This window comes from Eumetopias jubatus, unplaced genomic scaffold, assembly GCF_037043125.1.
Source record: "Eumetopias jubatus isolate StellerSeaLion01/CBP00866 unplaced genomic scaffold, mEumJub1_p1.0 scaffold_9, whole genome shotgun sequence".
Classification (NCBI taxonomy): domain Eukaryota; kingdom Metazoa; phylum Chordata; class Mammalia; order Carnivora; family Otariidae; genus Eumetopias; species Eumetopias jubatus.
The window spans coordinates 12,558,588-12,583,853 of record NW_028274815.1 but is presented as its reverse complement, the minus strand read 5'-3'; the positions used below and the strand labels follow the sequence as shown (position 1 = coordinate 12,583,853).

General features: G+C 50.3%; 1 protein-coding gene across 1 annotated transcript; it reads right to left on the bottom strand.

The window, feature by feature from the left end:
- Positions 1–942: 942 nt before the first annotated feature.
- On the bottom strand, positions 943–6,899 carry MYCN (MYCN proto-oncogene, bHLH transcription factor). Its single transcript, XM_028099290.2, has 3 exons — positions 6,751–6,899; positions 4,663–5,569; positions 943–2,459 (listed from the first exon to the last, which is right to left on the bottom strand). The coding sequence occupies exons 2-3, from the start codon at positions 5,450–5,452 to the stop codon at positions 1,855–1,857; spliced, it is 1,395 nt and encodes a 464-aa protein (XP_027955091.1). The 5' UTR covers positions 5,453–5,569; positions 6,751–6,899; the 3' UTR covers positions 943–1,854.
- Between the last annotated feature and the right edge of the window lie 18,367 nt (positions 6,900–25,266).

Genomic DNA, 25,266 nt, shown 5'->3' with positions numbered 1-25,266 from the left:
AGCATTATCATTGCTGGACCCGTCTTCTTGGCAAAGCAAAGGCCCTTTTCTGATGAACGAGCCCTTACACAAATGGCCGAAGTACTATTTTTTACCCCCAAGAGAAACAGGTTATTTGTAAGCTTTCAGTTCTGAGCTGAGTATCTCCGAAGCCAAGGTTAACACCTCCCATCAGGGAAACTCAGAAATGCCTTCCCAGCTGAACTGTGTGCCTCCCTCCATTCCGCTGACCCTGGCTGTCCTCCAGAGCCCGCACAGGTTAATCCTGCTCCCACAGAGCAGCCCAAATACGTGTGTGAAGTCAACAGTTACATGTGCCCCAGTTGTCTCTCCTGAAGGCACATGGCACTTGATCTGGGCCATACACCTGTTGCTTCATGAGGTCCTTGTGTGCATCAGATTGATCGCTCCTCCAGGGGAGGAACCAACTTTACCTTTTTATTCTGCTACAGTGCCGAATGAAGAACCTCAAACCCTAGTGCCTTTCAAAGAATACGTTCTTGGAGACAAAACTGCATGACCTCATAAAGCCATCCGTCAATGAACAAATGTTACCGATATAGCCAAATTTCACAACCCTATGTCTTGATTATACTTCTCACTCTAAAGGGTTGACCGAGACTGGTGTCTGAGTTTAATTCCATTAAATCGCCAACATGTATGAAAAGTGCCTTGTGAATTACTGAATGCCAGTTGTCATAGCGCACAGTCACAAATAACGTCTCCATTCTGTGTAATCTGGAAGAAATACCTTCACCTTCCTAAACTCCCTTCCCTCCACACCAAGTGGGGAAAGTGGCCCCTCCCCAGCGGGGGCTGCACAGATATAAAAGGGCTGCCCGGGGAGCCCAAAGTCCCTCCATAACGTTATGTACTATTTACACTTGAGGGACAGGAGATAGGACTTAACTAGTGTTATTAAGGGGGAAAAAAAAAAGCTGCATCATTTAATTGCTATTTATTTTCATAAACATGAGGTATTTCAAAGTGCTATAAGATGCAGCACTAAATATATACATTTTGAAGAAATTAAACACAGAACTTTGCATTTACCCAGTTCTATGCACCAAACATGAACAAATACATTAACAGGAAGAAACAGGCTAGGAAAAAGGCATATATATATAGTAAATTTCTTTACAAAAGTTTCTTAGTTCAAAAAGTGATAAAGTAATATCTACTCAAAACTTTCACAACTCATTTTCATACGAAAATATAAGTATCAAATTTAGTTATGTATCAGCATCATACTAAAGTATACAGGCAGTGTAAGAATTAGTACAGTACATAACAGAGATTAACAATATATTTGTATACAAAACATGCTCCTCAAACATTGAGGTATTACAGTACTTAGGTATGAACTTCCGGTCTAATACTGGCCACAAAAGCCACCTCTCATTACCCAGGACGTATACAAAAGGCGGGTGTGTCCGTGGTATTTACAGAAATGTTCCCCAGGGGTCTCAAATGGCAAACCCCTTCTGTGACATCTGCTGGAACTTAAGCACCATTTTTAAAAAGAAGGAATGACTTTCTGTTGTTTGGAAACTTGGAACAAACAAGGTGACTTCAACAGCCCAGAGGCTCCCAACCGTCACGAACTTCGACCGCGGTCTCGGAGGGGACATGGAGGACACTGCAAGGGCCACCCGGCCTCCCATCACGCAGGCCCTCTGCCGAGGTCCTGGCAGAATCCCCCCATGTCCTGCTCCCCCACCCAGATCCAAACTCGATGGGGGGACCGATTTGAAAGTAAACCAACATTCTTAATGTCAACACAATGTTTGTTAAAAAAAAAAAAAATCAAAATGTGCAAAGTGGCAGAGTGACTGTCCAGTTTTCGAGAAATGTTTAGCAAGTCCGAGCGTGTTCGATTTTCTTTAGCAACTGCTGCTGCCTCGCCTGCAACTTCTCCTTCTCCAGCAGAAGCTGATGCTCCTCAGCCTGAAGGGAGTGGACGTACTCGGTGGCCTTTTTCAAAATGACCACCTTGGCAGCCTTCTCGTTCTTCACCAGCTCTGGCACGTGGTCCCTGAGCGTGAGGAAGCTGGACCGCAGGTCATTTCGGCGCTGGCGCTCCAGAATGTTGTGGTTCCGGCGGCGCTCGCTGTCCTCCGAGTCAGAGTTGCGGGGGCTCAAGCTCTTGGCCTTCGGGGGGATGACACTCTTGAGGGGGCGGGGGGAGGCTTCGCTCTTGACCTTCTTCTGCGGCGGCACGTCCTCACTCTCCACGTAGGGGGAGGGGGCGGCGTAGTTGTGCTGCTGGTGGATGGGGACGCAGCGCTTGAGGATCAGCTCACCCGACGGGGCCCTCCCCGGGCCCAGGGCTGCGTTCTTGGGGCGCACAGTGATGGTGAAGGTGGTGACGGCCTTGCTGTTGGAGGAAGACCGCCGCTTCTCCACCGTCACCACATCGATTTCCTCCTCCTCGTCCTCCTCCTCATCGTCGTCGTCATCTAAGAACAAGATGGGAGTCGTTCTCTTGGGGAGACACACCCAGGGACCACCCTGATCTCTACGCTCGGTCGCTCCCGGCAGGCACTGGCCCCGTAGCCCGCAGGCATGGGGACCCACCCACACAGACGTGCACAGGGTCCTACCCAGCGCCTCGAGAAATGAAATGCATCTGGAAATTCCACCTTGCCCACACCTGACCCTTCAGCCTCCACTCAGACCTTAGCAGGTGGCAAAAATACAAACTCCTTGGGCTTCGGGGACGGGCAGAATCTGACTCCCAACGCACATGAGTTGGGGGGCCCTGGGCAAGTTCAACTTTTGAAGTCTCAGTTACAACGGGGATAATACCACAGGGTTGTTGCGTTGGACAGGTAATAATACATAGAGAACAGGGCCTAGCAGACGATGCTCGGCAAACGGTAAGCTTTTATCATCATCGGTTTTTCCCAAAGACTCGCTCATATTTCTATCTCCACACTTAAGACCCAAGGATCCCCTTCTCGGGAGCCCCTCTTTTAGCAACTGACACATAGTGGAGTTTGACTTTAAGTCCTTACACTGAAAGGGCAATTTAATGAGCTGAGGCAGAAAAATAAACCTGAGTTCCGTATAGTAAGCAGGTGTTTATCTAACAAAGACCAAATCCGAACTACAAAGTCGGAATCCACAGGAACTCTGAACCCCAAAGTGGGGGCCCCTCTCCCCAAAGTCCCCGCCAATAACAGCAACACACAAACATGTAGCATCGTGTCTGCATTTCCCCTCTCTCCTCTACTACCTTGCTGGGATCGCAAATTACTGTTTAAAATGCAAGCATGAAAATCAAAACACATCTTCTGCTTGATCTGAAGGGGGCCGGAAAGCTGAACAATTGTGGGATTTGTTCTAAAGCCGAAATGTGAGGCTGTTCCAGTCTGTGGGTCCCTTTAAGCCAATGTTTTGGTTTTCTGCCAAGAAGACAGCTGTTGGAAGGAAGTGCTTCCTCACTGAGAGCTGTCAAGGCACAGACATTAAAGGGACAGACCCGATTCAAACTGGAGTCTTATCACCAAGTTTCCTTCCAGGAGCCTTAGTGGGATCCATCCTCGGCCCTCAGGGACACGGTTGGGCTTTTTATCCACCTGCATTCTGCGGACACCGGGTTTTCAAGATCCAGTGGGCCCCACCCCCACCCCCCTCTGGCCAGGACAAGGGCTAGTCAAGTGTTTGGACAGAGTTCTTTACCTCCAGAGTCCCAGGCAAAGTCTGGGTTTCAACCCAACCCTACAGCTTAAGGCAGACATCGGCACACAATAGAAGCAATCAGTGGGTGCCTTCCCGCACGCGTGTACATTCCTGGAGGGCTTAAGGGCTCGCCCTCACCTTGAAGGGCACTGGGCCACAAAGTCACTCCGATCTGAAATTAGTCCCAGAATTCTCGCCAGAGACAAAACGGGACCCAGTTTGCACTGCACCGTGTAAAGAGGCAGCCCCTTGAGAATGGACACAACCGCGGTTGTCCTTGCCACCAGCTGCTGAATGGAGGGAGGGAGGGGTGCCCCCACCACCCCCAGCCTTTCAGATCTTCCGCCGGCCCGCCCGCCAGTATATCGCCGCCTGCTGGCCACGGACCAGGAGCAAACAGCCCACCACCCACCGAGGGCGGGGAAGACTAGCCAGGCTTGAAAAAAATAAATAAATAAAACCGGTAGTAGCCATCTGTGCAACCTCCCTCTACCTTCCTGCGCCCTACCTAGGATTTTGCACCGCCTCTATGTCTTCTCCCCGCACCTGCCCTCCCCTGACCCGGGAGGCAGTCCCTCTCCACCCTCGTGCTAACAGGTTTCTGCACCGAAAACGCACCCAGCGCACCTCTACATTCCCACCCAGCTTTGGCTACCCAACTTTTCCTAATTTTATCCCTAGACTGGCTGCAACGGAGGAGGGGGAATGGGTGAAGGCCAGGGATCCAGTCGAGGCTCCAGGAGAGGGTGGAAGGAACTTCGGTGAGGGTGAGACTTTGGGGAGCACCCTCTTGGCAGCTTCCACTCCCCCTCTCCTCCTCCTCCCGGGGCTCGGCTTGGAAGAATCTGGCCCTCTGCCACCAACACTACCTCTAAAATAGGCCCCCGCCCCCAGCCAAACCCACGAAGACTAACAAAGGGAGCCCGACTCCGGCTCCAGTGCTCCCGGGAGGCAGCCGGCCTCTGGGACGGTCTTTACCTGAGTCGCTCAGAGTGTCCTCTCCGGAGGTGCTGAGAGCCTTGTGGTCACCGCCACTGGCCGGGCGGCCGCCGGGGCGCGGAGGGACGATCGCGGGGGCGCCGGCCGAGGCTGCGGCACTTGCCCCCGAGGCGACCGCAGCAGCGCCCGCCACCGGGGCACCGGCCGGAGTGGCGGGCGCGGGCTCGCGCTTGTTCACCGGGAAGGGGAAGACGACGGCGGGATCCACGCACTCGGCGGCCGGGTGGGCGAGGTCCGCGGGCAGGGCGGCCCCGGCGCGACCCGCCCCCGCCGCCGCGCAGTGCCCGCGGCCCGCAGGGCTGGTGGCGCCCGCTCCCGGGGCCGGGGCTGCGGGCCCGGCGGCCGGCGGCCCGCGGCCGTGCTGCAGCTTCTCGCTCACGGCGCGCTCCAGCTTCTCGCGGGCCGAGAAGCCGCTCCACATGCAGTCCTGGAGGATGACCGGGTTGGGGGTGAGGCCGCCCAGGCCCCCCAGGCCGAAAGCGTCCTCCTCGGCCGGGTTGCCCCACAGGTCGGCCTCGGGCAGCAGCATCTCCGTGGCCCAGTTCGGGGGCTCGGGGCTGTGCTCCGGGAAGGCACGGCTGGGCGACAGCGGGGGCGTGGGCAGCAGCTCGAACTTCTTCCAGATGTCCTCCCCCGGGGGGGTCGAGTCGGGGCCGCCGAAGTAGAAGTCATCTTCGTCCGGGTAGAAGCAGGGCTGCAGCGAGTCAAACTCTAGGTCTGGGTTCTTGCAGATCATCCCCGGCATGGTGGACGTGGTGCAGCTCGGCATCGGCTCGCCTCCTGGCCGGCGAATGAGGGCTTCTTTCCGCTTCGGTCCTTTTAGTTAGGGGGGTGCTTCCTTCCCGTGGGGGGCGCGGAGGGCGGGGGCCCGCGCCAATCTCCGACACTGCAACCGACAGACACACCGGGAGAGGGTTGGCAAGCGGGGCCGAATGGGGGGGGGCAGTGGGCGCCCTCTCTCACCCGGCTCCTCCGTCTCCCCTCCGAGCCCCCCACTCCGCCTGGTGCTCCCGAAGGTGGAGGAAGTTCTGGCTCTCGCTCTCTCCCTCCCTCCTTTTGTGTACAAGCTGTCTACGACAGGGGGTGGGAGGGGGCATGCAGATGCGGGGGGTGGTGGCGTGGCTCTGCAACTTTGGAAACTGCCATTTCATTCACACTCGGCAGTGCCTGGGGGGAGGGGGCTGTTCCAGGCTGCAGAATCCTAGCTCTCTCCAGCTCCCCGACAACCCAGTTGCACCACGTAGGTCCAGCTGCTCAAAGGAAGCCCAGGGCTCCAACCCAGCTACTGGGCATAAGACCTCGAGTACCCTCAATCCCTCCTTTGCAAAATTGCAACCTCGGGAGTGCAAACGATAGCGGGGGATTTAGGAAACTTTGCAAATGGAAAACGCCTTTCTCTAGACCGAGGCCAACGATGGGCACCCAAACCCACAACCCCCTCCTCCCAAATTAGAGCAGACGCCCCTCAGCAATCCGTCCGCTGCAGGGAGAGTCCTGCCAATAGCTTATTTTGAACCTCTCTAACCCCACCCCCACTCTTCCAAACCCCCAACCAACGTCGTGTTCCTGGGAGAGGGGAGAGCCCGAATCCCAGTTCCCGGGAATGGTGCAGGGTCGCCAGGAGAGCCGCTTGTCCTCGGGGCTGGAGCAGTCGTGACCCAGATTACCACCGCGGCGGCCTCGCCCTGTCTAACCCCCTTCTTCTTCCTCCAGGGGCACCCTTCGGAGAACCCCAGTCTCGGGGTGGGGACGCACCGACTCCCGGTCAGGTCAAACACGGATAACTGTTCTAGAGAAGGGCGAATTTCTTCGCGATGAAGCCATTACACCCACCCTGGCAAAGGCTGTAAAAAGGATTAGGGCGGGTCTCTTCCACCCGGGGTGCCTTCGGGGCTGGAACCGGCTTTTCAGGGAAAACCCCGAGACGGTTTTGTTTCGGAAGCAGCAACAGTCCCCCGAGGATATTCGAGCGCCCTGTGCTCGAGCCGCGATCCCGTCCAGGGCTTGCCTTCCCGTCGCGCTTGCCGCCAGGGGGGCGCCGGGCAGTTTGCAACCCCCGCTCCTTACCTCCCGCCGACTGCCGGGGATCCAGGGGCGATTCTGCGCGGGGGTCTCCGGGTGGCCCGGGGGTGGTGGTCCTCGGGTGGCTGCAGTCTGTACGCGCTTGCGCCTAGCTAGCGCTAGCTCGGCTCCAACCCAGTTCCCAGGAGCCCCCCGCATCCACCCAGCGCGTCCAGACAGATGACTGTCACTGGCTGCGCTTTGAAGCTCGGGGGATATTATTAACTGAAAAATCTGACACACCCGGGGGGCGGGGAGAGAAGGGGGCTGCGGCACAGACAAGGGGGAGGGAGAAAGGCAGTGGAAAGCGGCTTTACCCCGCCCTCTTGATTTCCATAAAAATCAGGGGAGGCGCCAAGGCTTTCGCGCCAAAAGCCACTTGCTTTTCTTCTTTGCAGAGAGGAGGCTGCAAAGCTGGGAAAGCCCGGGGTGTGCTCCTCCCTCGCTTTTAGACCCCCGGGCTTGCACCCGCTGCACTCTGCGAACCAGCTGTGCGCCGAGCGGTGCAATGCAGCACCCACCCTGCGGGCCTGGCAATTGCTTGGCATTAAAAATTTTTTCCGGAGGTCTCCGGGGGTGTGTACTGGGGGAGTGGGGCGGGGGGTTGGGGGGTGGGTTGGAAGCGGAGGCTCCTCACCCAGCCCCCGCCCTGACTGCGTTTGTGTTCGGCTGAGCGCGACGCCAACGTGGAGCGAGGCCTGGCGGTGGGGTTGCTTGTGTGTGATCCCAAAGGGAGGCTAGACCGAGGGTGCAAAACGGGAGGAGGAGGAGGAGCGCCCATTTAGGAACGAGACCGCAGGATGTTTCTAGTTTTAAATTGAAAGGAGAGGGGCGCCCCCCTTGTTTAAAAATAAATAAATAACTTCAGGCTACGAGGGTGGCGCCGCGGCGGTTTCTTCGGCCGAAGGCGACACCTCGCGGAGACCGAGCAGAAAGCGGAGGTGGTGGGCCGGGTCTTCGGGGCTGGAGGGGGGCCACCCCGCCGCCCCCGTGGCCCTGTCACCCAGGCCTCCCCACTGCGCGGCTTCCGAGGGGCAGGAGTGTGAGACCCGTCCCCACGGGCTCCCTGATTAGCCTTCGCAAAAAGCTAGTATTTTCCCGAATTAGGGGAAAGCTGAGCAGGTTCACATCGAAGTTATGGGGCACACCTCCTGGAGACCAAACCTCGGCTCAAAACCCTTGACTCCAAATTGTTGGAGGCAAAAAAAAAAGAAAACCTGCTATTGCTGCTTAACCTCTTGGTGCCTCAGTTCCCTCATTTGTGAAGTTGGGGTTAGTAGTGGTGCTTAAGTCATAAGGCTATTTTGAGAAAAGAGCGTTGTAAAAGCGCTTAGAACCGTGCCTTACTCCCAGAGTGTCATCCTCTAGGTGCTACCACCAGATGGGGAGTCTTCTGGAGAAATGAAGACCCCCCCCCCCCAATCTGGCAATATGGCCCTCTCTTCTTAACCCACCGCCCGGTGAAATCTTCCCTTTATTCTGGTCAAGCTATTTTACAGGTGTCAGGGTGGGGGTATCAGAGATCATTGCACCTACCCGAAACTCACCAGGAAAACCCCAGATCCCCTGGGCAGCCCCCTTCACAACCAAATAGACCATGAGGTGGGTTTTCCCTTGGAAAACATTCCCCCTGGGGTGGTTTGCCGCAGGGAAACCCGCCCCCCACACACACCCCAATTGGGGTGGGAAAGCTTCTCCACCTCCATTTTCCCAAACTGGAAATATGGCTCATCCTTGCCATTCACCTCAGCATTCAAACTAGTTACGGATGAGGATGCAGAGGGTCAGGGGGCAGCCTTTAAAATGCTCCCATATTAGCATTTGTGAAGGGCTCTTCCAACCCTTACCCTGGATGCCTACATAATTCTGGGGAGAGAGGCAGATTCCCAGAGTTCTAGGAAGTGGCCCATGAATGAGGATGAGCTGCCCTTCCAAGCACCTTTATTATTATTATTTCTTTCTCATATGTAAAACGCTTCACCTTTGCAAAAGCCTTTAACACCCCCACTTAGACTTTCCCTAACCCCCTAATCTAAACTCAGCCCTCCTGCTGTATTCTTTGCAAGCATCCTGGATTTTCCTTCAGAGCACTTACTGCCATTTGTAATTATATATGCCTGGGAATGTTTGCTCAATGCCTGCTTCCCCCATGAGGCTGCGGGGGAAACAGCCTCTGCCTCCCTCACTAGACCTGTGAGCTCCGGAAGGAGAGGCCTTGTCTGTTTTGCTGAGGAGGGATCCTCAAAGGCAAAGCAAGGTACCTGTATACGGCAAGTACTTGATGATATTGTTCAAGGCCGAGATCCAGAATGAGTCCTAAGGCGGCCACCTCTTCCAAGATAGTTTCTGTTTATTGGCAACAGTGGGAGAGAGAAATGAGTGTCACTCCAGAACCTTCTTCAGGCCCCCAGCAGCAGCAGGACCCAGAAAAGACCCTCAGAATAGCCTGCCCTACCTTTTTACCAAAATGAAAGGAGCACTGTTAAAATAGGCCGAGAGGGCCCGTTATGATATTTAAAAGTCCTCCCCTTGTCCTCTCTCACCAGACGTGTGCCCTCCACCATGCCATTAGTCTTTCGTCCCTCGATAAAAAAAAAACAGAACAGTCGGGGACAGGGAGACAAGAGACCCTAAAGGTTACTCTGTGTGCCTCCTAGCAAATCAGGTCTCCTTCCAGGACCTCAACCTCTAATCTCCTCCTTTTAATGCAAACCAGTAATTACTGACAAGTCTGAATTTGAAGGTTAACAGAATGATAAAATTCAACAAGTATTTATTGGTGCCTTCATTTGCAAATGGTAAGATAAAAGACTTCCGCCAAGAAACCTGGCCACTGCTGCTTCCTAGTCGGCTTGTAGAGAAACGTGCACGTTTCTTTTTTAAAACGTGTAAACATTCTCAAGCTACGTGAATGCACATTAAATAAATCTTCAGATGGCCTTGAAGAGAGGCTTGGTTGGGCACGCGTCTACTCTATCCCAACTCAGAACAGAGATGAGTGAAAGCTCGCCCTGGATTCAGAGGGACACACTCCTAAAGTAGACCAATGGGTAACACAGAGTTAGACACAGGATTGGGTTTATAAATAAGGAGAGTTTTGAGGGAGAATGTTTTGGTCTACAAATCCCTTTATTAAAAACAAAACAAGGGGCGCCTGGGTGGCTCAGTCGTTAAGGGTCTGCCTTCGGCTCAGGTCAGGATCCCGGGGTCCTGGGATCGAGCCCCACATCGGGCTCCCTGCTCCGCGGGAAGCCCGCTTCTCCCTCTCCCTCTGCCCCTGCTTGTGTTCCCTCTCTCGCTGTGTCTCTCTCTGTCAAATAAATAAATAAAATCTTTAAAAAAATAAAAAATAAAACCAAAACAAACCACACACCCCTTCAGAAGGGTCCAACCCACGACTGACTAGGAGATCCACGTGTAGGCATTCCCGCTGCCATCTCCTGATCCTAAGTGAAGGGTCTGCTGAGTCTACAGGCCACAGTTGCTCCTAGGAACATCACTGGGTCCCTCCCCTCAACAACAACAACAAAATGCATCAATTTCTGCTGATTAAATCCTTTTAAATCCTTGACTCTTCATTTGGAATAAAGTAAAATCTAGCTCCCTGACTTACTCAATTGCAAAATAAAAAGGAAACAAACAACAATGACAACAACAAAGAAACCAAAAGCCTGGATTGAAGATTTAAATAGCAAGAAGTAAGAATATAAAAGTCTAAGAAGAAAATAGTGGAGTGTTTTCTGAGAGACACAGCCCAGAAACAAGGAAGGAAAAATGGAATTTATTTGACAATAAAAATTAAAATTTACAGTTAAAATACACCCTAAGCAAAGTCAAAAGACAACAGTGTGACAGAAAATACTTGCCTCATATAGAAGAGACAAAAAGCATATCCCATGTATTAAAAGAGATCCTACACATTGAATAGAAAAACCAGCCTGATAGTAGTGGAGTCCAGGATAAGAGTAGGTAATTCACTGCATAGGAAATGCAAATTGTTCATAAACATATGAAAAGATGCTCAGCTTCACTAGTACTCAGGGAAATGCAAATTAAGTCTCAAAGAGATTAACATTTTTTTGGTCTAGCAGATTGGCCCAAGTGTTGGCAAGGCTGAAGAGGGGGTGGGGGCCTCTCCCCCAGGACTGGTGTTCCAGCTCCAGGAGTAAAAGCAATCCCACTCTTCCATCTTACAAGATATAATAAAACAAAAACATGTATACAAGAATGCGTGTGGCAGGATTTTTCCTTATAACAAAAATACTGAAAACACTCTAAATGCCCATCAATAGGAGAATGGTTGAATCTATTATAATATAACCATGTAGCAGAAAAATAGGCAGCCACTAAAAGTAATGGATTAGATCTGTAGGTAATGACTAAGAAAATCTCTGTGTTTAAAAAGGGAAATAAGCAAGGTACATGTCAATGTGTCTGGCATTTTAATGTACTCGCACTCAGATCTGTCTACACAAACCCACCAGCCAATTGGGTGGAATGTGCAACAAGTTGTTAATAGTGGTTTATTTTGAAGAATGGAATCAGACAGAGGGAGAAACTTTCCTCTTACTTTTATGATTTTTTTTTAACCATGGGAATTATGAGCAAATTTAATTTTTGGTTTTGGTTATTTTTGTTACACCCCAGGAAAGCTAATCATGAAGCTAATCATTTGGGGGGGGGGGAGTAAAGAATCTTCTTGTGAAGCCTAAAGTCATTTCCCGAAGTTCTCTGTCATTTCCCAGGCTGGTTGGCATTCTTTCAGACCAAAGCGGTGCTGAACTAAGTGAGCTGAGGGCGTTCAAAGAGACCAAGATGGGACAAAATGGCACTGGTTTAATTAGGATTAGAATCAAGCCAGCCAAAGCCATTTAAAGTACATGATGTTGCATGTGCCCAAGGCAGGACCGATTTTTTTTTTTTTTTTTTTTTTTTTTTTACTTCTGAGGCTGGAGGAAAATCTGAAATCCAGCAATGAGAGGGTTTGGGGGTGGAGAGTGTTATTGGCACAATTATGTTTAAAACAAAAATGATCTTCATTGAATGCCGGTAATTGACAGATTTAGAAAAGAAGTATCCGACAGGGCCAGCACTCCCCTCACAGACTGTGATCCTGCCTAGTTTGAGGCAGATCAAGCAGCCTCCTCCCCTGGGAAGCCTTCTCCAGGCTGAGTACATTACAGAGCCCCAGGGAAAGCGCGAATCTGGGTGCGTGAAAATGCTCTGTAAACTGCCAAGAACAATGTGGATAGAAGGCGCTCTTGCTGCTGTAGAATTGAAATTTCCATTTATCTTATGTTCTCCATGTGAAAACGGAAGCCGGAAATGCTGTCCTTGGAGGCAGGGAGGTTGCTCAGGGCCAGACACCCTGGGAATGGATGAGGGCAATAGGCTCCCCCTTTGTAAGCTTAAGGGTTTGCACGGAGGGGAACCCAGTCTTCCAAGGAGCCCAGAGAGCTGCAAGGAATCCTCACCGCACATCCGCTCTGTGAATCCACTCGGCATTGCCCCTCAGAAGGAGTGAAACTCTCTACCTCCCATCTTCTCTCTCGGGAATACTCTCCCATCTCCATGACCGAATTTGGGTGTATCTACCATCTACTACTTGAGGTTTTCAGATGCCCTCTTCACGTGATTCCATAATAGATGGTTGATTTGCCCATTGATTCTTGCATTTCAATTTCCTTCAATGCTGATGACACTCCCTAGAGCTCCCGGGACCACCCAGGCCCACCTTAATGTCTGCCTGGGGGCCCTTTCTGTTTCCTTGTGTTTAAATAGTGATCAGTGATAAGCCTCTATCTGTCCACTTCCAGAAACTGCTGCTTCTGGCCTAGAAAGTCTTTCTTTTCTGCTTCAAGTCCTTTCCTCAAAGATCTGCTGGAGACTCCAGAAAGGAATGCTGATCTTTCCCCAACCCTGCTTTTCCTCTACAGCTCTCCGCTGATTGCACACAGCCCGCCACTCCCTTGCACAATCCACTTGCGTTCTTTATTGGGGTCCTGCTGTGTGTAACGCCCCTCACAAGGTTAGCAGTTCCTGAGTGCAAGGAACCTATCCCACCGCACCCTCACACCTTGCATGGTTTCTGCTCCCATGAATAATGGCAAGACCCGAGCTTGGAAGCCAGCCGGGCCAGTGAGCTCTGCCAGACTGGGTAATCCCGATAGCCACGCTGAGCCTTAATGTCTTCATCTTTAACTTAGCACTTTGTGAGGATTAAGTGGGGTAGAATCCATAAGGTCCTTGGTTTATAACGACAGTGCAGTAATGGTTTAGTCCCCTCCCTTCGTTCTTGCCCAGCCTGCCTGGGGTGGGGGGAGGGCTCTGCGAACCCTCCATCAACAGACCACAGCACGTGGGTTCCGGGTTGAGCTTTCTGAAGCTGCTCCTGAGATGTACTGGGACTAGTTAATGATCTCTTCCCCAACCAGAACCACCCCTGGGTGGGCCCCCGGGTGGGCCCCCTCCCTCTTCTTAACTTGTCCTTGACCTAAGTACTTTGCACTTGGAAGAAGGTACTGCCAAGTCAAGGTAGCAGAAGGCAGAAACAGAGCACAAGACCACAGGGGAGAAAACGAGTGCCTTCCGGCCCAGAGTTGTGAACGACTTGTTGAAGAATCTCACATTGGTCTTTTAACTCCTCTCGGCTTCACTTTCTTGGTTCATAAGACGGGAATAATGAGTCCCATTCTGGTTCTTCTTTGTATTACTCTTTTTTAAAGATTTATTTATTTAGGAGAAAGAGAGAGTGCACGTGCTAGTGAACAGGGGGAGAGGCAGAGAGAGAGAATCTCAAGCGGACTCCCGTCTGGGCGTGAAGCCTGACTTGGGCTCCACCTCAGGATCCTGAGATCCTGAGATCCTGAGATCCTGAGATCCTGAGATCTTGACCTGAGCTGAAATCAAGAGTTGGAGGTTTAACCAAATGAGCCACCCAGGCACCCCTCCTGCTCGTCCTTAAGGGAGAGATGATATGCATGGAGAAGTGGGTTTAGATTCAGAAATTAAGTTTAACATCCAGATACCATATTGTTTCTATATCTCAGGCAAGTCTACTTCCATCAGCCTGTTTTCTAACCTACTAATAAGGGTAATAATACCCCTTTCATTGCAACAGAGCAGATACGAGACCTACAGTCAGAATAAGACCATGCATGTTACCTTGTGTTATATTATGAACTCCAAGAAACCGTGGGGGTAAAAGGCTTTATTTTAATGTAGCAAATGCTTGAAAAATGGTAAAATCTCTACACAGGAACAGTGTGGAATTCTGTGTGAGGTTCCTAAGACAGGGCTGTTTGGGATGGACGCTAGAATCATCTTACAATATTTATGATGGTCATATTTCCTGGTAAGTGGTATCAAATCCAAAAACCTGTCAAAGGGACAGATGGCATTCTTAGCACAAAAGAGGAAACCAATTAGAAGTTAAAATACAGAAAAATGGGAACTTGTAAATGCTAACAAATTGTTTCACTGTGGAGGACTGTGCTATTTTCCCTGACACTTGCTAAGGAAGGTTTCCGTCTGGTTCGGCAACGCTCATGGGGTACTGGCTATTAGTGTCTAAAGAAATTTCACAAACTCTTTCTTCTAATCTTCTTGATTTCAAACTTTCATACCTAACCCAAGTTGTCAGGCGGATGCTGACAATTGCACCTTGTCACTTAGCGACAGACTTTCTTTGCAGCTCAGAAATGAACACTTAAGTGCTAGGCTTTAAGAAGCAATTTCTAAACACCATCCTTGCATTCATTTAGTCTATCAACAAACATTTATATATGATTTTTTATAACTTCTGCACTCAAGGTACCTACAAGCCAGTGGGGGTGATAGACAAAGACCTTTATAGAAAGTTCAGGTAAACTTACTTTGTGCTATAACATATTGTGTCACAGAGGAATGAGCTTTCCCCTCAACACAGGGGAGCAGAAACATGGCTTCACAGACTGGGAGACATTTAAGCTGTGGGATGAGAAACGGGAGTTTGTCCAGGAGGTAAGGGCAGAGAGGGTCGTATCCATCAGGCTGGGTGAGGGTAACGGTTCAGGTACAGTAACAAACAACCCCCAAATCTCAGTGGCTTCATATAACAAACGCTTATTTTTTGTTCTCATTACATGTGACAGAGTCCTTATTAGACAAGCAGCCCCTCATGAAGAAAGACCACGGCCAAAAATATTTCCAGATTGCAGCTGTTAAACTTTTTGTTAAAGCTTCCCATTGGATTGAGATGGCTGCCAGCCGGCCAAAACAGTATGGGGAAGAAAGAGGGAAAGCATGGCCGGGCCAAGGAGCCCTCACAAGCTGAAGGTACTGAAAATAAGCTGGAGAGAAAGAGGTATCTTGAAGAGAATTGCGTTTGTGGCTAGAGCTGATAGGAATCTGATTATTCACAGGCAGAAGCCGGGGCCTGTTCCTGAGCCCACACTCACCGTTCCTCTGAACTCCCTTGTGCCATCGACACAGAACTCACAAGTGACTCAGGGGTGGCACTTACTAGACCTCTTAAATTTTCATGATATATAGTCATACCTGGCACAAAGGAAGTGCTCGGTAAATATCTGTGGAATGAGTGAATGAATTTCTCTTCTCCCCAAGCAAGACTGACTGATCTCTAAGTATGCGTGGAATGTCAGGACCTGCGTCCTACGGAAAAGCGAGGCAACAGACCTGTGGTTCTCGAATTTGGTTTTAGTAGCAAAACCCTTTATTAAAAAAAATAGTAAATAACGTTTACACTAAGCCCAACTTCCTAAAAAATGAGATAAAAGTGGACTGGCTGTGGTGGATTGGGAAGAGGGGACCCTGGACCCCACTCTCTCAGCCTCCTTTTGGCTCCCTCTAGAGGAACCTCAGGCATCAGGAGGATTTTCAAACCCAGACTGAAGGCCACTCCTTTAGATAAATCAAATCACAGACAACCAAACCCCAGCACTTTGTTGTGAAACCAACAGATGGTTCTGGCTTCCATCTCTTCTTCCTGTTGAAAGCTCCAGTTGTCCGCATTCTCTTCTCAGGGGCTTGGGACTGTGGTGCATTTCGCTCCACAGTAAGGAATGAAATGTTCCGGAGAGCCATGTGTGCGTTTTCGGGAGCAGACGTCTGAGAGAAGCCACGGGCTGTGGCATCCTCATCATGGCGTGCCCTGCGGGTCCAGGGGCTGGGCCTCCTCCACAGGACAAACTCGCCAAGCAAGGCTCCCCGTGCCTCCTGAGGGGAGGAGTCCTCGTATCTGTCACCTTTTCCGCAGAGTCGGCTTCAGGTCCGGAGGAAGACTGTCTTTCTCTCTATCTGAGACTCATTTCTCACAGTCCAGCCTGCAGAGAAGGGAAGCCAGCTCTCAGTCAGCTCCTCCCCTCTGGCCCACGACATTACGGGAGGGGAGTAGCAGTTCCCCTCTGTGAGCAGCCTTCCAGGGCCTGCTCCCAGCACTGCCGAGGACAGCCCGACCTGCAGGGCCCTCATCATGCTCTCAGGGGGGCAGAGTCCGCTGGTCTCCTGCCCGTGGCATCTCACCGGACTTCTGTGTACAGGACACGGTTGATGCCTCCGTAAACTTTGCAAACATCACCCTCCATGCCATATGGAGTCTTTCATCCCCTTTTCCTCATTCTGCTCCATGAAAACCCGGGGTCAGCCTTAGATGATGCCAGGCTCTCCATGCACCTCTGAAACCATGAGGACAAGTGTGGGGATTTTCATTCTGTGAACTGGGGGGCAAGCGATGTCCCCTCCCCTTCTCTGCACACATGGAGGCCCTAACTACCCCAGTGTCACCCCAGGGAGTCCTCCTCTGGCTCAGGCCACGCTCCAGGCAGCTGGGAGGACAGCATCCCACACACGGAGCCGGGTGGCGGGGGGGCGGGGGAACAGGTTGGGACACAAGCCCGGTTGCCAGCCCCGTGCAGGCTCCACTGTCCCGAATTTGGTGATTTCTAACAGGTGATGTCTAACATTTGGTGATTTCTAACACCTCAAAGGTACTCACGAAACACTGGACCCCTTACAACTGTGTTTGGATGAAGAGGAGCCGAGCCCTCAGCCTGATGTCCTAGATTGGGCTTCCTCCGAAAACAGGGGGTAGCCTCAGCTCGGCCTAAGACAGAAGGTCAGATACCAAGGGGCCACTTTGCATTTTTTAAATGGTCTTTCCGCTGAGGGAGGGCTTTGAGGAGTCAGATCAGGAAAAAGCAGGTTTGTGAAGCAGACCAAAGCCCCCTTTCCTCCACCTGGCTCCCAACTCCTCACCTCCCAGCTGCCTGGAAGCCTCCTTGAGCCTCGGTCTTCTCAGGTGTAAGATGGGGACAGTGGGTTCCTCTGTCCTTGTGGCGTCGCTATCAGTGCCAACTGTGAGATAAATGGCAAAGTGCCATATAACTGCAGGGCGATTCTCAGTATCACAGAAATAATCCCCACTCATCCAGAATCCCCTCCTTGTCTCCGCTGGAGTATCTCCTTCTTGCTATCTGGATCTCTGCCCTCTTTTAGAGATGAAACATCAGGTTAGCCTGAATTTTTCTGTTTTCATCCAACTGTTTCGGATTATGGACCCAAAGAAAACACCACAGTTCACTGGCATTATGTCCTCTGAAACCTCTCTTTAAAAACCTAACGGAACAATACACGGCTGCGAGGAGGACCGAGCAGGAGCTCAGGTCCATTTTGTAGCGTGAGATGGAAAAAGAAGCTGAGGAACAGTGTAGAACATGAGATCGTTCTTTTTTTAAGCATTATTGATTTATTTGAGAGAAAGAGAGCACGAGCAGGGTGGGGTGAGGGACGGGGAAAGACAGAGAGAATCCTCACGCAGACTCCCTGCTGAGCGCGGCCTCGCGGCTTGATCCCAGGACTCTGAGATCATGACCCGAGCCGAAACCCAGAGTCGGACGCCCAACTGACTGAGCCACCCAGGGGCCCCAACATGAGCTCGTTCCTGAAGCAATAATATCGCACTTATAAATGCGCTTATCTCTGCATTTATGACAGGTCACACACTGAGCTGTTTGGTGGGATTAATGGGGGCTGAGATTAAGGATTGACATGGAGAGGTGGCGAGGGACTTTTCATTCGTTTGTCTAGTATTTGGATTTTTTTTTTAACCGTGATTCGTCATTACTTATTTAAAATTTTTTTTAATTAAAAAAATGTCTTGCTACTCCTTTTTAAATTAACGAATTTTTAAACATCAGCAGACACTTTAAATATATGGCCTTAAAATAGATTTTAGGAGGTTGCCTACGTCCGTTCTTACTATTTAATTTTCTAAATCAGTTAAATTGAACATTCTTTCTCATATTTAAAATCACAACCTACAGTCCTAATCATTCCATTTATTGATACAATAATTGGATACAACCATTGTTGTCTACAACCCAGGCTGAGTGCCAGACACTGGATAGATTTTTCTCACTTAACCTGCACTCTAACTTTGCAAGGTTAATTATTTTCATACCCATTTTCCATCTGAAAAAGCTAAGGCCGAAGGTCACACTGTTAATAAGTGGCAGAGCTAGGATCCTAACCCCACTCGATCTGACTCAATCTGACCAAAGTGCACATTTGTTTATAAAAGCACCTCTCTGTGGGTTCCCATGTGTCATCTTAAGACTGCATTAAGCCTCATATATATAATTAAAACTTTTTACTTTCTTTTCTTTTTTTAAGCAACCTCTACACCCAGTGTGGGACTCAAACTCACAACCCTGAGATCAAAGTCACACACTCCACCAACTGAGCCAGCCAGGGGCTTCTAAAAAATTTTAAATAAACATGTATTTGTACATGCGACCTGATTTTTACTTTTATTTTTTTAAAGATTTTATTTGTTGGAGAGAGAGTGAGAGAGAGCAGGAGCCGGGGAGGAGAGGGAGAAGCAGGCTCCCTGCGAGCAGGGAGCTCGATGCGGGGCTCGATCCCAGGCCCCTGGGCTCATGACCTGAGCCGAAGGCAGACGCTTAACCCACCGAACCACTCAGGCGCCCCGTGACCTGATTTTTAAGTGAATAATCAATATAGCATGTTAACTGTCTTCCCCAAACATTGACCCTGTCCCCCCAAATGAGCAAAGGCAGAGGTAGATCTTAGGGTCTGCTGTCCTTTACGAAAATGACATCTAAGTGAAGGCATGGCAACTTACTAATCTGTTCAGAATGCTTCTCAAAGATTTCTCAAATCCTGTTAAGTCTGTAGACTTCTAACAGCACAACGTGGAAAGAAGTCTGGTAGGAAACTCCTGAGAGCCCCACCCTACTATAATCACCGAGGCTGAATGTGCTATCTAGCGGGTCTGTTTATTTCCCTATAGGACTCAGTTCTCAAGGGACTCCTCAGATCAGAAGGGAAGTTTTCTTTCTTTTTTTAAAAAAATTTATTTATTTATTTTAGAGAGAAAGAGAGCATGAGAGGGAGGGGCAGAGGAAGAGGAAGAGAGAATCTCAAGCTGACTCCGTGTTGAGCGAGGAGCCCTAGCCAGGGCTCAATCTCAGGACCCGGAGCCTGTGACCTGAGTCAGAAGCTTAACCAACTGCGCCATGCAGGCGCCCCAGAAGTGAAGTGTGATGGGGGGAGGGGGGGTGGAGATGACTAGGAACTCATTTCCAGTACAACATAAAGAATTTGGTAACCATTATAAAAGGCCAACAGTGAATGGGGCTCTCTTGGTAGGTATTGAGATGCCTGTCACTTAAAGGATTCAAAAAGAAATGAGTGAAGCATCGGACCTGCTATAGAAGGGATTTTTGCATAAAAATAAATTCTGTGATTCTCAACTGCATGCTTTGCATTTTTATTCATCGTTGATAAGACTACCATGTGGCCTTAGGGGAGGACGTCCCTGAGATGAGCCGTTCTATTGTTCAAACTCACTCTGCAGTCATAGCGTTGGGTTATGAAACCTGTTAGTTTCTGAAGGTTTGGATTTTAAAGACCATCAATCAATTGTTTGGTCCTAATTAATTTCGCTTGAGAACATCTGACATGTTAACAGAAGTAGCAATTAAAATTGAATGGTAGTGTAATCACCATCTCAAATATTTAAACAATGTGATTATATAATATCTATCAACAGAGTGAAGAAAAAAACCCACTCAGGGAAGTAGATGTGAAGGGAAAATAAGTATTGCTTCAGGGGTTGGAAAATGCAATTTCTTCTTATGCCTCCCAGATCTTCAAGGTACAAGACAACAAGACAAGCTCTTGCTGGCCCCTCGTGCTGACTTCTGACAGTGGTGAGCCCCCAGAGGCTCCACACCTTGGGTACTTGGAGCTGAAATATGCCCCGCAGTTGTCTGCTCCGATCATAATCAGACAAAGGATGTTCTGTGTTTTCCCTGAATGTGTCAGACTGCGTGGGGTCCTCCAGATCATCCCCCGAGCATGGGGCTGAAATATTGGGGGCGGGGAGGGAGTTTCTCACTCAGCCAGGACAGATTTATTGAGGGCTTACTATGCACCCATGGAAATTTCCAAATCTCTCTTTGCGTCCCTACCTTATTTCCTAAAAAACCTACACCCATCTATTTGATGCTCACAGGCCTTGCCTCCTGGAATCCCAGAGATACACCCCAGTCAGCGCGTTCCAGATGAGCTCCTTATCTTTGCCCTCCAGCTGGCTCCTCCTGCTGAATTCCCTCTTTCAGTCATGGCACCACTGGAGACCCAGATCAGAAACCTGGCAGTCAGGCTCATCTCCTCCTCTTTCTTTATCTTGCCTTTTTGCAGTGACCATATTTTATTATTTCCACGTCCACCCAGGGCTTATAGAAGGCACCAGAATGTCCATGCCTTATCTGATGCTATCTCTACTTTGGGCTAACCCTAGAATATAATGGGAAGGATGTAATTGTCCTGGATGCCGGTAGTTTAGTCCTTCCATACCAATTGGTAATGAGTCACAATGCCCCCCCTCCCCCCAACCTCTGGCCCTTCCCAAGATCTAGCCACCAAGGGACTAATGTCTGGCCCAGCAAGGGGCCTGCAGGAACTTGAGCCTGCAAAGGTGGGTTTTGATTGCCTGGTGCCTAGGTGGGACCATTTATCAGTATTTGACCACCGTGTTCATGGCTCATGGATGGCTCACCTGCTAAGGCACAGTAAGCCCCATGCCTAAGACTCAACTATACTTTAGGGGGCCCACAAAAATGTCTTATGTTCAATGTCTTTTAGAATCAGAAGGGAAAAATCCATGAAGACAACGATAATGAATATGTAAAAATGAATCGTGCCTGGCTTACATTTGTCTTCGTACCAACGTAGCCATAAGATATAATTTGTAAGTGTTTTTACTGGGTGGGGCCAACAGACACAAAAGCAAACTCAGATCACAGCCCGTTCTCACTCTCCTCCCCACCCATCCCTCGTCTCTGCGGATTAGGAAGCGAATATGGGATTTTATCATTCTTTTCTTTGTGTACTTCCTTCCTCTTTGCCTCACTTTGCCACCAGCCCCATTTGCTGACCATCCACCGGGTGCCCGTTCTGGGGATTTGGAAATGAGCAAGACACTCCTTGCCCTCGGCTTTTGACAGTCCAGGGGGGATGAAGGCACACCCATCGCTAGCTAACTGCGGTCCCGTGAGGTAGGTGTTCCAACAGAAGCCCGAGAGCGCCCAGGAGAGAGAGGCCCCACTCCACACAAGCGAATCGAGGAGAAGCCTCTCCAAAGAGGTGATGTTTGAGCTCTAGGAGACACACACCTCAGCTCCCCAGCTGAACGTCCCTCTCAGCGCAGACAGGAAGACACAGACTGGAGACCATGTCCGTGGTTGAACTTCTCCCCCAGGGACTGCATGTGCCCACACCTCTGGTCTCAGCGTCTGTCCAAGATGGAGATTTCATCTCGGTGATTTGCCTGGGTTGTGGAGAGTGTTTGGATCTGGATGGAGGCTGACTCCCGGGTGAGCCATCACTCTAGAGGACTGCCACTACCCACCTCGGGGGAGGGAGTCCATGGCATCCGCTAAACAGTCGCCTCATGAGGGGTGGGAAAAGTGTAGCCAGCGGTGCTGGGATGTGCTATCGCTATGGAGGCCTCAGTGATCCACCTCGTTCCTCCCCTCTGCCCAGGATAGTCACCAGACTGGTGGGTGGAGGGTTGGCCAAGCATGATGGGGGCCCACTAGGCCAGCAGCTCCTGCACCCTGAGGCAGCAACCCTGACCTCCCTCTCTCCCATCCACACTGTATTCCAGCCCCAAAGGCTGTTCTTACTCCACACATTGCCTGTGTTTTCACACCTCTGGGCCACCTCTTCTCTAGTTCTGAAGTCTTACGTGGCCTTCAAAGCCCTCACAATGAAAGTCAATGATATCCCACCAGTTGGAATAATTCAAAACTTGCCCTGTGTTCACAAAATACACAACACATTCATAGAGGTATGTGACAGTTCTTAGAGATTTTGTCATGAATTACAGTTCATTGCATGCAGGTGTCTTGCTCACTAGAAGGACCTCTTTGAGAGCCATGACCATGTGTGATCTTTGCCTCCCCAGAGACCAGCCCGACCCATCAAGGAAACGTATTCTCAGCAGATGCTTGTAAATGACTCACTCCTACTGGGGTCTAGAAGTGCAGTATATCCTGGACCAAGTTTCTTGTGCTTCATTTGCCAAATTCTGCCTGCATTTTGGCTGTTCTTCCTTAGAACAAACCAGAAGATCAGAAGTAGCCCTGAACTACTGGCATCCAAGACAAGTACAACCTTCCCATTACATTCTACGTTTAGCCCAATGTAGAGCTTGCATCAGATAAGACCTCACAAAGCTCTAGGAAGAATAACATGACTCTCCATCAGCAACAGGTGAGCGAGGAACCCCACTCTTCCTCTGCCTTGAGGCAGGATGGAGATGCTCTTCCCAAGGCCTCCCACCACTCTCCTAATGGGAAACTTCTACTCACCCTTGAAGACCCATTTCAGATATGGGCTCCTCTGGGAAGCCGTCCCGAGCTTTGTCAGAAACAGTTAAATGTTTCTTCCTCTGCATTCCCAAAATACCTCCCTCTTGCCTCTGTTACGGTGTTCCACACATTGATTAAAATGATCTCCCTGCCTATTTGGTTTTTTCCACTATGCCAGACACATATGGCAGTTACTTCTGGGAGCAATGATTTAAAAGGAGACAGACTACAAAACACCCAGAAGAGAGCAGCCAGGGGTGAGGAAAGACCTGGAAACCCGTGCCCCATGAGGTGACCATATGTTGCGGTCGGCCCGGGACATCGCTGTTTTACGCATGTTGCCTTGGTGTAATTAGTAATAGCACTCACTCTCACTCTCAGAAATGTCCTACTTTGGTCCATAAAATATATAGTCAGCCTACTGTGAGGAAGAAGTAAGGAAATTAAAGTTGTTCATTTCAAAGGAGTTTGGGGGGAACACATCCCTGTCTTCAGGTATCTACAAGGCCACATGCAGAGTGTGGCCAGGGTGTTCTGTGTGGCCTCAGAAGGGACCCAGGCCCCACGGGCAATGATGATGTAATGACAGGCTCTCCACCATCTGTTTTGTTTACTGTTGGGCACCCAGGACTTGGCACCGTTCCTGGAATACATTAATCTCTTGATAAATATCTGTGGGAGGGAAGCAGGAGAGGAAAATCTCCCAGCAACTGAGCTCAATACATTGAAGGCCAAGTGCTCCCGTCAATGTAAGTGCCCGTCAGAGGCTGAGAGGCCCCTCGCTGGAGGGGGCAGGGGAAGTGTTGTGGGCTAAATGATGCCTTTCCTACCTCCCGAGAAAAGACATGCTGACGTCCTAATCACCAGTACCTCCAAAGGCAACTTTCTTTGGAGACAGGGTTGTTGCAGCTGTCATTAGTGAAGATGAGGTCCGACTGGAGTAGGTGAGGCCCTAATCCAATATGGCTGATGTCCTTCCAAGAAGACAGCCATGCCAAGACAGCGATGCGCGGGGAGAACACCATGTGAAAACAAAAGCACAGACTGGGATGGTGCTGTTGTAAGCCAAGAAGTCCCAGATGTTTCCAGAAAGCCACCAGAAGCTAGGAAAAGCCAGGAAGGATTCTCCTCTACAGCTTTCAGAGAGGACATGGCCTTGCCAACCCTGTGATGTCAGACTTCCAGCTGCCAGAACTATGAGAGCATACATTTTCGTTGCTTTAAGTTATCCACTTTTTGGTACTTTGGTGTGGCAGCCCTGGGAACCTCAGACAGCAAGAATATGCCTTGGGTGGGCAGGTGAGTGCAATGATCCCAGGGGTCTCTGTCCCAGTGCATTGGCTGCACCTCCGTCTCCGAGGCAGGCTAGCAGTGATGGGTTTGCCTGCCATGCTGCACGGCCCCACGGAGGTTCCGTCCAGCTCTGGACAGGTGGCCTGCACCGGGGAGCAGAGCACAGGCTCACCGCGACCAACTGCAATGCCAGTATCCTAACCCCCTTCTCTGTCCAGCTGGCCGTGGGCTCGGCGATCTTTGACTTCCAGAACGTCACAGCTTTGAGCAAGTTCACAAAGGCAACCAAGTTCACCCCCTTCTTGGCAACCCAGATTCCAGGGCCAGGAAGGGATGGGGGGCACCCAGGCCCTATTCCTTTCTTTCTGCACACACTCCAAGTTAATTCCCACCAAGGATTTCCTCCCACGTTGTTGCCCATGCTCCCCAGATCCCAACCTTCCATTCCCTCTAGACTCCACTCTGAGGCATGTGTTCCTCAAGCATCGTATCTAAAACAGCATCCTGCCACTCTGTCCCTTGGCCCTGCTCTGTTCTTCATAGCCCTTACCAGCAACAGAAATTATATACGTGTGAGCTTGTTTCTTGACTGTCTCCCTGCTAGCAAGTAATAGCACACTGTTTGGAATCTAGTGAGGGCTCCGTAAGCACTGCATAAAGGAATGAAGGAGTGCAGTGACATTCGAGCTGAGCTTGTTCAGCTTGCTGGAGTGTGTTCCTGGCAGAGGGAAGAGCAGCGAAGATGCTCAGAGGTAAGACTGTCGTGCTCAGGACAGAAGTTCAGCGTGAGGGGAACAGAAGGCAGAGTGAGACAGGATCCTGGAGAGAAAGCAACGTCCTGGGGGCCGCACTCAGCTCAGCCTGTGCTCAGCCTGGCCCGGTGTTGGTCCAGGGACTGCCTTGTACATCTTTCCATTTCCCACCTCTTTGAAACGATCTACCCATCTGGGGGCAAAGGCTAGAGAGGACAAGGAGCTGGCTCCTTTGGGCTTATCATTGCATCCACTGCCTCAGATTAGTTTTAGAAGGCAGGTAAGTGTAACTGTTTAATAATAATCACATGTCTGTGTAAGAATAATTGTACATCTTTGAGAAAGGGAAAAGAGATGTAGGACTTATTTCAAATAGCCCAGGTTAGCTTCTTTATAGCTGTGATACTTGCTCCATTTTACAGGTGATGAAACTGAGGCTGGGAGAAGCTAAGTAACTTACCCACGGTCTCTAGTAACCCAGGATTCAAACCTAGCTCTTCTGACGCCAAAGCCTGTCTTCTCTCTCCTGGATTACACGGTGCCCTCCCAGATTTCTGGCTCAGACTCCATGGTCCTGC

What these genes read in the sequence shown, in the direction of transcription:
- MYCN (XM_028099290.2), bottom strand. Translation starts at nt 5,452, where the DNA reads ATGCCGAGCTGCACCACGTCCACCATGCCGGGGATGATCTGCAAGAAC. An exon ending in GGACACTCTGAGCGACTCAG is followed by an intron (nt 2,460 to 4,662) that starts GTAAAGACCGTC and finishes TCTTGTTCTTAG; the next exon opens with ATGACGACGACGATGAGGAG.